Source organism: Microtus oregoni, unplaced genomic scaffold (genome assembly GCF_018167655.1).
Source record: "Microtus oregoni isolate MIOR12 unplaced genomic scaffold, Mior012 000007F_ref0000211, whole genome shotgun sequence".
NCBI lineage: Eukaryota > Metazoa > Chordata > Mammalia > Rodentia > Cricetidae > Microtus > Microtus oregoni.
Genome location: NW_024543066.1, coordinates 18950394 through 18964218, shown reverse-complemented (window position 1 = coordinate 18964218; position 13825 = coordinate 18950394). Strand labels below are relative to the sequence as shown.

Here is a 13825-nt window from a genome sequence, read left to right as displayed (position 1 = left end):
TGCTTCATGGTTTCATGGTGATCACTACATTCCTCTGAGGATGCTAGTGTCTCAGAGAAGGGACAGTCATGCTGAGTCATGCCCTGCCATCCTGCTGTAGCTCTTACGACAGCTGCTGTGGGCTTCATTCCCCAGACAGAAACTGCTTGTTTCAAAGGCTTGATCTTGCTTGATGGTGAATTCGCTTTTAGAGCATGAGCCATCTGATCCCCTGTCCCGTGTAATAGTTATCTGTACCTAGTGCCAAGCCTGTCCCATCTGTCCCATTCAGATACCTGTCCTTCTCTTAGCTCTGGTGTAGTAGTTTTGTGAACAAAAGTCTAGTAAAGAATACATAAAACTGCAGTTAAGTGGTTAGTTGTAAATACCAGCAAAGACAGGTCAGAATAAGTGAGCAACCCTTACTCTTAGAGGGTAAAGGAGGGAAAAGTAGTTTTCCATTGATGCAAGGACTTCAGAGCAGCCCAAGAACTATTACTGTTCTTCTCTAATTGTGGTCAACCTAGAGTAGTTTAAAGAATTAATCCCACACAAGACTGAGACGATCCCAGAAGCAAAGAACTCAAAATCTAATGCTGACAGCCTCCTGCCCACACTCAGGTCTTTGAAATGAGAGGTACCACCAAGGCAGATGGGTGAATCAGGAGGACACAGAAGTTGTTCAGGTGATGTCGGCCTTTCCCCTGGGTTTAGAGCGCTGTGGAAGGTGAGCAGATGGCTTTGAAGAAGCATCAAGCTACAAATACCAAGGAGCCGGAAGTGACAAAGGAGGCTGCTGTCCACTTGACTTCTGTGTCATGGGGCACCACTGTCATGGCCCATCATCCACAGGCTGCAAGCTCTGTCTTCAGTGAGAGGTTGCAAATAGTACAAGCATGTGTTGTTGGGATTGTTCATACCTAGAACTTTCCTGCGGGGGTGGCAGGAGAAAGAACGTCCCTCCCAGCCCAGTGTGCATTCCCCTAGTTGACCCAGACCAGTTCCATGGCCAACTTGATTGAAGCAGAACAAGCAGCTGCTCCCCTCTGTCGTCTTGACTGTTCCCTCTCCAGCTTGACACCTTATAAACCAAATTGAGATTGAGTTATACAGATGAATTCAGGTGTCTAGAGAGAGTTGCCCAGGAGAGAAAAAAGCAGGCTGCTGTGACTTAATATTCCTTTAGGGAGGACAGAGTGTCATTTTGACAAAGCAGTATTAAGGTAACACACCACCGGTGTGGATCATGAATGTGCCGAGGGGGTGCTCGTCGCGGTGCCTCCACGCCCGGTGTGTCTAAGAGCGCCAGAGCTTCAGTGCCTTTCTGTACGTAAGTTCGAAGAACCTCTGTGTGTGTAGTACAGTGTACCATGCACATTCTACATGGGAGGGGATGTTTACAGGGATGGTTTGTGGCACTAATGTGCACCCAGTTACGGTTTACTTCTAAATGACTTTTATGGGCCGTGGGGTTTCTAGCTTAGGTGTAGCACACTTCAGGATTTGTAATTGCTAATTTTACTAGTTTGAGTAATAATACAGGTGAGAAAGTGCATTAAATTTACTAGTCATGAAGCTGAGCAGGCTAGGACAAGTACACAGCCTTTGCTTTTTCGTTTTTGCAGTGCTAACTTGTCTACTGTTATATAAATTATTGTTCTCCCCTACCTTTCTTTCCTAAATAAAGTAAAAATAATTTCTACTTAAGTGTGTCCTGACCCTTTAGACATCTCCTTCCTACGAAGATCCTTGTTTTGTGCATCCCCTCCCTCCTCCAGCTGGCCACTCCAGGCCAGAGCGGTCTCCCACATCCTGCTGTCTCTGGCTGGGGGAGATTGGTGAAGGACAGCTTTGAAAGTGGCAGACCTGTGCACAAACTTATCAGAAGTAAGGTGGAAAGTTCTCAGTCCCTAGGTCAAAAATGAGAGGAAAGGGAGAAAGGAGGTTGGGGTTTTGCATGTCTAAATAGGATCAGGATGTAAACCAGCTGGTGAGGAGGCGCAGCAGTTAATAGCACCTGCTATTCTAGCAGGACCAGGTTCAGCTCAGCACTCACACATCCATCAGGCAGCTGTGACTCCAGCTCCCGGGAAACCTACACCCTCTTTCTGTCCTGCATGTGGAAGACACATGGCAGACACACAAATGAAGGGGAACAAAATCTTCTTAAAATGTAAAGTAGCATCTTATTCCCAGTAGGACATAAAGTAACCCTTTCTTTATTGGTGCTTAAATGCTGTGTTGGGTGCAATGGCTAGATGGTGTCAGTGGGACTGAGTGCCCAGTCGTATCCCAAAGTGTTCTAAACATGTGCCACTTCTGACAGATGGGCACTAGCTCTTAGGACCATCACCTTGCCTTTGTTGCAGGGATGCATTGTCAAGGAAACTAACGCCTGCGTCTCGGAGCATGTTCTCTCCAAAGGTGAGAGTAAAATGATGAATTCCTTGGCTACCAGATGATCTAAGGTTTGCTCTACTTGCAGCTGGTGGCCAATGAAGCATGAAAATCTGGTGACATCTTGGACTATCAGTGAGTCTTCCTCTTCTAGCCCTCCGCCCCGCACTCCCCCTCCCCATCCCTGTTTGAGAGTTCACTCAAAGGAAGTAATTGGAATCAAATTCAGCCTCTTAGCCGACACCAGCTGTTTTGGTGTCACACTCAGAGACCTAGTTGAATTGTTGCTTCCTTCTGTGTAACACTTTAAAAGAATGATGTCTCCGCTTCCCTGAATAGGAGCAGATGGGGTGCTTTAAAAATGGCTAAGGAGTTGAAAGTTGGCAAAAGTCATTACCACATTTTCCTAGTGAGAAGACCGGTGCATTCAAGCACTAGGTTCTAGTCTCTCGAGGTTAACCTGTTTTTCTTAATAAGAATGAAATAAAAATTAATGGGAATCCTGGGGAGGTGCTACCCTTGTGCGGTATGGACCTGGTGTGATGGCTCAGCTTTGTTGTCCACTTGATACACCTGGGAGGATGGAACAGCGGTTGAGAACTGCCCCTGTCAAATGGGGCTGTGGGCATGGCTGTGGGGCATTGTTTGGATGCTAATTGGTGGAGAGGAGCCCAGCACATTGTGGCCAGTGCCACTCCTAGACAGGTGGTCGTAGGTTGTATAAGGAAGCTACCAGAAGCAAGTAAGCATCACTCCTCCCTCAAGAGAAATTTGTGATCTGGAACACAGATGAGACAAACCTTTTCCTTCCCACCTTGGTCTTGGTCAGTGTTTTATCTATCAGCAGAAAGGCGGACTAGAACTGCCAGCCTGTACATGGGAGGCCAGGGCTTGCCCCAGTGTCCCCATTGGAGTTGCCATGGCAACACTGAGGGCTCTCCCTGACCAAGGTCTCCAGAGAATTTGAGTTTGGTGTCTAGCTTTCTTCATCTGTTTGTTCATTCTGTGCTGGTTTGAGTTTTTTATTATTTTTAAGACATCTTCATTTCTATTTTGGTCTAAAATGTAGAAGGCCGGCAAGGTACGCACGTGTTCTGGACAGGATCCAGAGCTGGAGCAAGCGTATTCTGTCCCTTCCCTGAGTTTGCAGAAGTTAGACCTGATCACAGCTACACAGACCAGTGCTGACTGACCTTCATCAATAGGTGATACTGAATACTGTCTTAATCTTCACATACGACGCGTTCACTGAGACACACACAGGTGGATGGCCTGTGTGTTCAGGCTTCCCGCACCCTTTTGCAGTTATCTCCTGATAATAGGCAACCTCCTGTTTCCTGGTCACATTCTGTTTGCCTGCTCCACATTCACGGATTACAGCATCCTTGGTGTGGCCTCTGCCTTTAGTGTAGTTTTCAGTGCATCCGCTATAGCATTGCCGGTAGTTGATGTTTTATTGGCATTCTTGGTTCTAGTCTATGGCCAAGATGCCTGCCTTTATCTTTAGAACTGACTACCTAAACCACAAGGCTTCTCTCAAGAAGAGCCATAGGTTACTCTGTCACCCCTTGGGAAACAGCCACCAAAGCTACCCTAGATTTCTAGGGTGTGTTTTCAATTTTAGAAACCCAATGGAACTTTTCTCCCTAAATAATCCTACTGAACATCAAGTTTATTGTAGACTAGATATGGGTCGCAATTTAGAGCGGACGCCATCCGGAAGCTAGCATCGTGCAAACTGTCCCTGCTTATTGTGGACAGTCTGTGGACAGGTTGGTGAGGTCAGGGTCTCAGTTGTCCCCTCACACTTCCTGTTCACTCCTACAGAGAGGCAGAACTGGGCTGCATAGGATCCATTTCTTATATGGGAAAGATGTTTCAAAAGGTCTTGTCTTGGATCCCCATGTGTTACTGGCATCTAGGATACTTCCTTGGTGTGCTCTCTGAAGGACTAGTTGTCCCCTCACCTTCCCTAGCAGGGTACATCATTGAGTAAGTTCTGGGAACTTAGTGGCTTTTTTGGTCAAGTTGAGCAATCCCTGTGTGCTGAGCAGTCATAAGGCACAGTACTCCTGTGGGGAAACTGGCCTAAAGGGAGGTTTGGACTAGTGATCATGTACAACAGAGCCTCTGGTCTCAGTGCATATGCTGAAGACTTTGTGTGTGTGTATCTGTCTGCTCATACGTACATATGAATATATAGAGACCAGAATGCTGGTGCCAGGGGTCCTTGTCAATTGTCTTCCACCTGATTTTTGATTGTGAGCCTAGCCTTAACAACTGAGTCATCTCCAACCCTCTCTACCTTATTTTTGAAATAGTCTCTACCTGTAGCTTCACTGGTTGCATTAGATTGGTTGGCCAGCCTGCAAAACTCCAGGCGTCCTCCCGTTTTCATCTCTCTCTTGAGCTGTGATTATGGGTGCATGCCGTTGTGCTTAGTTTTCTACATGTGTGCTGGGGGCTTAGCTAGCCCCTGGGGATCTCTGTGGGCTGATTTTTTTCTGTGTTTCAGTGTATGTTATTGTGACATATGTTACTAAAATCAGAGACCTACAGGATAACCAAGACAAGGTCCCACTAGAACAGCGGTTCTCAACCTGTGGGTTGTGACCCCTTTGGGGATCAAATGACCCTTTCACAGGGGTCACATATCAGATAATCCTGCACATCAGATATTTGCCTTATGATTCATAACAATAGCAAAATTACAGTTATGAAGTAGAAACAAAAAAGTAATTTTATGGTTGTGGGTCACCACAACACGAGGAACTGTATTAAAGGGTTGCAGCATTAGGAAGGCTGAGAACCATTGCATATAATGTTACCTATGCTGAATTTTACAAAATCTTTCCATCCCCGACATCTACAAAGCTCTTGTTCCCTGCATCTATTAAAATGGTACCGTGAGATGGTCAAAGTGGGAGGCCGTACTTTGCAAAGTGCATTGGCTCTGGGTGAAACCTAAGAAACCCTCCTCCCTAGTGGCAATCCAGCATGCTCCTGTGTCCTGCATTTTCTAAAGGCTGCAAGGAAGGCAAGGTTCCCATATGAAGTTGCAAACCGTGTGCTCATGCAGCAGAGGTGTTCATCCGAGCCTCTGACTCACTGACGGCAGTGAGCAGGGAGCCATCAGGCTGGGAAATGAGGCGCTCAGAGACTTCTTGTGCTTGTGGGGAAAACCCACCCTTCCATTGCATCTGGATTCTGGCTCCTACCCTTGTGTACTCTGTGAAAGAATGGAGCACAGACCTGTAGAGGAAGGAATTGAGAAGCTTGATGGCAGCTGTGTAATTCGTTGTCCTCATGGTACAGTCAGCCATATCCTTCCCAGTCACTAACAAGATTCCAGTGTTCCTTCATGAGTCGCTCTGGACTGTGCCATGGGATGGATGCCGCCCGTGTCTAGATCATAATCCCCCTGACTGGTTTCAAACAAAACTCCAAACTCCATTGTCAGCTCCTGCTGTTGGGACCGCACTCTAGCTAACTAAGTGCTGTCATGAAGGCTGTGCACCGTGAGTTGGGAGAAACACAAGAGAATGGTCAGCCTGAAATCTGCTGAGTCACTGCTTCCCATCATGTAGGACAACATTTCCCCAGCTTCACATCACAGTTGTCTTTCACAGACATGGAGCAGCACGGAGCATTGCCATTGCATCAGAAACGGAGGGGTTTTGTGTCCACGCAGTAAACGTTTATGAACTGCTGCACTTTGTACCAGTCACCGTAATTATACCGTACGGTGGCTTTGTAGTGCTCAGACACTGAAGTTGCCATGAGTGAGGCTCTGATCCGATTCCAAAAGGAAGCAGACTATATGAAATAAAAAAGGCAGTACGTGCAGATCCCAAGAATGCAGCATGTGGCTCCAGAGAGGCCAGCGAAGTGCAGGCCTTAGAGGAAGGTCCAGCTGCAAACGTAGGGTCTTCCAACCTGGGACATAGATGGCATTCCCAAGAAGGGAAAGTTCTATTTTGTTTTTACTCATTTTATTTTTTAAATAAGGGCTTTTTGTTTGTTTGAGAACTTCATGCCTGCACATATACTATGTTTTAGTCAAATGCAACCCCAATTCCCTCACCTCCAATTCCTCGTTTCCCCTCTCCCCAACTTTCAACTCCCAACTTCATGTACTTTTTTATTTTTTTTTAATGCACTGAGTCAGCTTTGTGCTTCTATATGTGTGTGGGTGTAGGTCGGTCTGCGGAGCATGTATAGGCTTCTGGAGCTGAAGAAAACAGACCCTGCCCCCAGCAGCCGTCTATTGTTCATAGCCCCCCAGTGAGGGATGGGATTTGTACACCCCTCCTCCATCCCTGCTGGTGTTTTGCTTGGCTCGATTTTTGTGCGTGCAATCACAGCTACTGTTGGGTTTGTGTGTGCAATGACCCTGTCATATCCAACAAATGCTGTTTGACTCCAGACATCCACTCTCTCTAGTTCTGATATTTCCACCCCCTTTTAAGCAATGAGCTCTGAGCATGAAGTGGAGAAGTTGGTGACGATGGCTGGCTGGGTCTCACCCTCCAGAGTATTTGATTATCCAGATTTGAGGTGTCATGGGAAAGCCCCAAGTGACAAGAGACTACTGGAGAGAAAACAAAGAGTCTCTAGATAGAAGGTTCTGTCCCTTCCTCCTAATTTCCAGATTGCTTATAATCCCCAGTGTTTCTGGTGCAGTCTTAAGAAGCTGTAGACCCCAGTCCTGTGTAGGCTCTGTGTCGCCGTTTTAACCAGAGGTTTTAGGTCCAATCCTGTGAATAATGTGAGTGTCTTCACTTGACCATTATGGAGATGATATGCACATAGGCGAAAGTTGCTTTTTAAATCTTGTAGCTGTGGAAAAACTAAAGTATTTATAAAAATAATAGGAAGTTAGATGGCTTAGCAGTTTCAGAGCACTTATGCTCTTGCAGTGGTCCTGAGTTCAGTTTATAGCACCAAAGTCAACTGACTGACAGCTGCCTATAAATCCAGTTCTGAGGGAGTGCACAGGCCTACACATACACACACAAATGAAAAATCTTAAATGTTTCCATCTTCCTGCTTCAATTACATTTTTAATATATTTTTATATATATAGCTGTTTTGTCTGCACATATGTCTGTGTACCATGGAGACCAAAAGAGGATGTCAGATCCCCTGGGACTGGAGTTACAGGTGGTTGTAAGCTGCCAAGTGGGTGCTGGGAATTGAACCCTGGTCCTCTGAATGAGCAACCCGTGTTTTTAATCACTGAGCTGTTTCATCACCCACCTCTTGCTTCAGGTATTATCAGCTTAGAGGTATCTGTTCTTACCTCATTTTACCTATGGATCATCTCAAAGCAATCCCTAGACTTTAGATCATTTTACTCATAAATACGCAGTATCCATTTCCAAATACATCCAATAATTGCACCAAAATCTAGCAGAAGTAATTTCATCAAATATTCAATTGTCATGTGTTCTTGTGAGTATTTTTTTGTTTTATTTTTAACTGTGAATGGATCATTTAGATGAGTGTCAGCATTATTTGTGCACTATTTTAAACTTTGGCCCACAGAAGCTTGTCCTGTTAGCTCTTGGATGTAAGAGACAGTTGTAGTCTCTCTGATGCATTTCCTGTACTCACTGGATTCATCTGTTTCTCTAAGACTGCCCCATCTTCATGAGAAATAGTATTTTCTGATCAGTCTGGTATTCTAGTAGCTACAGTGAATTTTTCTGTTTTCCTTGCAATGTAAAGATTTTTTTAAAAGGACTGCTTCATACTCATGTCAACAGCACATATACTAATATTGGAATGATACAGAGAAGACTAACACGGTGCTGGCATAATGACATGCAACTCTGTGATTTTGCTTTTAAGAACAAGGGCTCACTGTGTAGCCCAGGCTGGCCTCAAAATCTTTTCTCTTGAGTCTTCTCAGTGCCAGAATTGTGCTTGCAGGCTATTATGCCTGACTGAAGATTTTATTAATAATATTAATAATATTTTTGTTCTTTGAAAAATGTGCATTTATTAATATAATTTAAACATACCCATTCACCTCTCACTTTTCTGACCTTATTTTAATGACAGCAAATGCTGGGTTTATACTTGATATTCAGGCTGGCAGGCTTTTTTTTATTTTAACTCTTTGTTTGGTTTTATAATTCTAGATCTACTTTCTCCTCTCCTGAATACCAGTACCATTCCCTGGTCACAATACGTATACCAAAGCCGGAATACTATTAAACCCATCCTAAATAATGTATGATCGTTGGGAAGAAGTTACGGGTTTGTTGGTCGACTTTGTTTTTCTTGTTGCTTTTGCCCTTAGAATGGTGATGCCACCAGAGTGATACATAATTTTGTCTGCTTTAGAGTTTTCAGGATTGTTTTTTTAAATTTAACTTTTATACTCATGTGAAATAATATCTGTTACTGAGCAAGTTTTACTAAACAAAATCTAGGCAGTCAGGGAATCGAAGCTTCTTTCCTTTCTCCAGTCATTAGCCTCTTTATCTTTCTAGGTTACTTTTAAAAATGAATTTGACGGTCAGAGGTGGTGACACACACATATAATCCCAGCACTTGGGAAATTGGGAGAGGTAAATCAAGTTCTAGGGTATCCTTTCCTAGCATGAGTTAAAGACCATGCTGGGAAATTTAGAAAGAACCTGTCTCAAAAAGCCAACACACACACAAGCTAGGTTTCTTTTTATCTCCATTAAAAAAAAAAAAAAAAAAAAAAAAAACGTGTTTGTGTTGTTGTAGCCACAGCCATGGCTATATTGCTGACACTCAAGTACTCATTCATCGTAGAACATCCCATGGCCATATGAAAGGGCTTTGCATTTTATTTAAAAAACAGCTTTAATGAGATATCCCTTAAATAGATCTGAGAGGTCTATGTGGATGAAGTCTAATCATGTGTCACTCATCACAACCTCCTTTTTTTTTTTTTTGTTTTTTGTTTTTCGAGACAGGGTTTCTCTGTGGCTTTGCAGCCTGTCCTGGAACTAGCTCTTGTAGACCAGGCTGGTCTTGAACTCACAGAGATCCACTTGCCTCTGCCTCCTGAGTGCTGGGATTAAAGGTGTGCGCCACCACCGCCCGGCTCACAACCTCCTTTAATACTCGTACCATTCCAGAAAGTACCTCGCTATGTCAGCTATGAGAACCAATAGTGTGTTATTCTCCGCATAGTCTATGGTCAAATGTTGTGACCTGTGTACCACTGAAAGGAGATGTTTCTGATGGGAGAATGAACAGCCTTTTCCAACACTGTTAACTCTTCAAAGCGTGCTAAATAGTTTGTTCACATTTTCCCTGAACTTCAGCGTGTTTTCCCCACTAGATGTTGAACAAACGGCTAAGAAGTTATCTTCATCTGATCTACCCACCTTTCCATCAGTCCTACCAGATCTCCAATCTTGCCTTAGTATTGAAACTATAGAATGCAATACTTTTCCTCTCAGGATCTCTTGTAGACCACCACAGCTTCCTCTCCTTCCTAGATGATGCTGTCTAGGACTGTCGGCCAGATCTCACTTGGCACTTCACTTCTGTGACTGCTGTTCTTCTCTTTACCTGGGTTAGATGTTTTCTGGATTTCATTTCCTTCTCTCTTTTCCTTCCTTATTTTCTTGAAGAACATCCTTGAGCAACTTCCTCAACAGTTTGTGGGAAGAAACCTTTACAGTAGTCTTTCTGAAAATGTTCATGTTCATCCTGTGTCTCATAATTGGTAGTTTTGTGTTCTGTATTGACCTGAATACAGACCTTCAGATTCCATCATGTTCTGTCATTGATTGTTAACTCATTTGAAGACATGTATTGATATCATCCTGTTCTTTGGTACTTGAAAGTTTTCCCTGTTCTAGTTTCCATTTCTGTTGCTGTGATAAAATATCCCGACAAAAAGAAGCTTAGAAGAAAAGGATTTCTTTCAGCTTACAATTTCAGGTTATAGTCCATGATTATATATACAGTTCAAGATGCAGGGAAGTCGGCAAGGCTTCGGGAACTTGAAACAGCAGTCACAGCATCCATAGACAGTAGCAGAGAAGAATGAATGTTTGCTTGCATGTGCCTGGCTTATTTTCTCCATTCATGCAGTTCAGCTCAGGACCCCCTGGTTAGAGAATGGCCACCCGCAGAGGGCTGTGTCTTCCCATATCAATTAACTCAAGACAATCTCCCACAGACATGCCCACCAGATGTAGACAATCCCCCAGTGAGACTCTCCTCCTCAGTGATTCTAGGTGTGTCAAGTTGACAGCGCAAACCATCACACCCACTCTAGAAGCATCAGGGATTTTCCTTTTACTGTCGGTGTTTGAAACACTTTCATTTTGGATTCAGTCATTGAATTTAAAAAACATATCCTAAGTGGCACTAATAGAGCCTTCCAATCTATAATCAGGTAGTGCTGATTTTCTCCACTGCGTTCACTAAGTCCAACAGTTGTTCAGATCTGCCTGATGAATTGGCTGTCTTATTCTGTCTTCCTGATTAAAGACTTGCTTGTCCTGTTTATTGGAATATCTTCACCTTAACTTGTTTTTGCTTACATTTTGGCCAAAACTATTTACTTAAACTCAGGTAAAAGTCTAAACCATTGATAAAACGCATGCTCCCAACTACTGACAACAATTATAAGTGCTTTAAAAAGATTTTAAAAATCCACATGAAAGCAGGGTAAGTATGCAGGCAAGCCAGTGTTCTTAAGTATTTCTGCTCTTGACAAGATGCTTATTTGAAAACAGTGTTGCCTAAGGTTGAAAATACAGGCGCTCATGAGCGGGAACTAAATCTGGGCTTCCAGCAGTTTCGTAGCCACTGGAGCCAAAAACATGGATGAGAGAGAGGTCTTCAGGCTTAAGAAGCCGAGTCTTAGACATTTTATACTAAAAGGAGAAGCCAATAAGATGAACCAAGATTTTGTTGTGTTTTCCTCAAGTAACAGCTGGCTTTTATAAACAGCATGAATTCAAGGCCCTAAGAAGACTAAGAAAGGATACAGAGCTTTGACAGTCTGATAAATCTGGAAGACATAGATTCCAGTGACTTTCTTAGTGCACAGGACCCTAGAAAAGCCCCAGGCTCCCTGTAAGAACCACAGGACTGGGCTGCACTCTTAAGATTAGGGGCAAACATGAAAAAGGAGCCTCCCCAAACACTAAAAACCAATTTCAAATCAGATCTATCCTGTACTGGATAAAGTGAGCTTCCTCTAACCCCAAGTGTGTGCCAAAAAGCAAAAGATATTCTCAGGACAACTTCAAGAAACCTCTAATTGTATCTATAATTTTTCCATGCATAATATTCAGCATATAATAAAAATCAGATATCCTTAGGAATATCAAATATCCTCAGTAAAATATACTATGTCAAAGAATGGAGTTACCTTGGAACATTTATTACCATGTTTAAGAAAATCAGACTAGAAAGTTCTATATAAAGCTGGGACCAGTAAAACAGATTCATGGAAATTTGGTAAGATAACTTATTATTGATAATATTTTACTTTAGATACCACTGTTCCCTGTCACCACTTCGCTGGCAGTCACGGTAAACCCTGCCCCATGTTCTTCAATGTCAGGGTAGACAATGTTTCAAGGGCAGCAGAGAACATTCATGCTCTGAGCAATAGAAAGAAAGAATTTGGAAATAAGGGTTCCTCCCTTCGCAGAAGTATTCTAGGACTCATGTTCCAGGGTGGTTACGTCACACATCATAATGACATTGGTGGCAATTCCATCTACACAAAGATATTTGAGGATGAAGATTTCATCCTGAAGCGTCCGGATCTTGGCATCTTGCCCATGGTAAATGCTGGACCAAACACCAATGGTTCATTGTTTTTCATCTGCCCTGCCAAGACCGAGTGGCTGGATGGCAAGCGTGGTCCTTGGGAAGGTGAAAGAAGAAATGAGCAATATGGGAGCCATGGAGCATTTGGGGTCCAGGATGGCAAGACTAACAAGATCTCCCTCGCTGACTGTGGACAATTCTTAATTCCTCGAACTTGAGGGCACCTTACCCAGCAGACCATTCTGTAGCTCAGGAGAACCACCCCCACCCCATCTGCATGTAATGATGGACAATCTTTGCTCTCACTGAAGTCCTTAGGGTTTTTGATTTTCCCCATTCCCTTCCAAGTCTAGCTGGATTACAGATTTAAGTTTATGAATCAAAATGAAATTAAAAAATTTAGGGAGGAAACAATTTGCACACCTTGTAGCTCATAAGGGATTAATGTGAACTTATTGCGTCTCAGGACAAAACAAAACAATAACTGATTAAAACCTAGGCAAAAAACTTGAGTAGACATGTTTCCGAAGGATATGCACCAATGTCCAAGAATCACAGAAAACATAACGACATTAGTTGGGGCGCGGGGGGGGGGGGTGCGATTCAAATGCCAACAGAAAATATATGGATGAAATGATGTGGAGGAATCAGGATTCTTGTTGGGAATGCAAAATACTTCAGCAGCTCTAGCTGTAAGTCTGATAGTTCCTCGAAACGTAAGCACAGTCACCCACCTGGTATAGCAACCCCTCTTCTGCCTGTGTGTATACTAGCAGCAGTTCACATGCCCATAGTTGGGTGAATATATGAATAGTCACAATACCAAACTGCAAAAGGACAGGAATTAAAAGACATCTTTCAAAAATAATTTCAAGTAGCAATGGACTAAATCCCACAATTAAAAGACATAGACTATCTGGTTGGATTAAACAATATCTAGCTCTTTGTTGCCTCCACAAAAAAACACAACCTTAGGGCAAAATCATGAAAAAAAAGTATTCTAAACAAATGAACCAAGGAAGGAAACAGTTGTCACTGTGCTAATATCTGACCAAATAGTCTTCAGACCAAAATTAGAAGAGAAGAATGCCACGTCATACTGAAACATAAACAACTCCTAAGGAAATAGCACATCAAAAGGGTATTACAAACTAGGCACATACACACTGTGGTGGTTAATGTTGCAGGCCAACTGGGCAGGATATAGAATCTCCTTGGAGACAAACCTCTGGTTATGTCTAAGGGATTTCCTAGTTTAGTATCATCGAAGTGGGAAGGCCCTCCACAACTCCTTAGCCACATCAATGAGAGTCTGCTGATCACAATCAGGTCTCCTATAACATAAATATTTAGGTGTGATGGCGTCCCAAAGTCCCAGCAAGTAGCATCATTTCCTGGGTCAAGGGGATCTGGAGCTTCTCCAGCTGCCATCCAGGGGTGTCAGCATGACTCCAGACTCTTGGGGGAAAGAAAACTGATGAGGCTTTGGAATCCTCACACAAGGTGGCCAGCGCATTTATGGTCTTGCCTGTCTGCTCCTCTGCTACATGGAAGAGGAGAGCCTTCGGCCCTCCTCCTCGGGGAGCAGTTCAGCCCACCAGATGTGTACCTGGGACCCAAATCTAAGCTGAGAGAGAAAGCCTGCAGGAGAACATCTGTCTAA

General features: G+C 43.5%; 1 protein-coding gene across 1 annotated transcript; it reads left to right on the top strand.

The window, feature by feature from the left end:
• Positions 1-11933: 11933 nt before the first annotated feature.
• On the top strand, positions 11934-12380 carry LOC121450673 (peptidyl-prolyl cis-trans isomerase A-like). Its single transcript, XM_041655888.1, has one exon. It carries the CDS (start codon positions 11934-11936, stop codon positions 12378-12380), a length of 447 nt encoding a protein of 148 aa, XP_041511822.1.
• The last annotated feature ends 1445 nt before the right edge of the window (positions 12381-13825 follow it).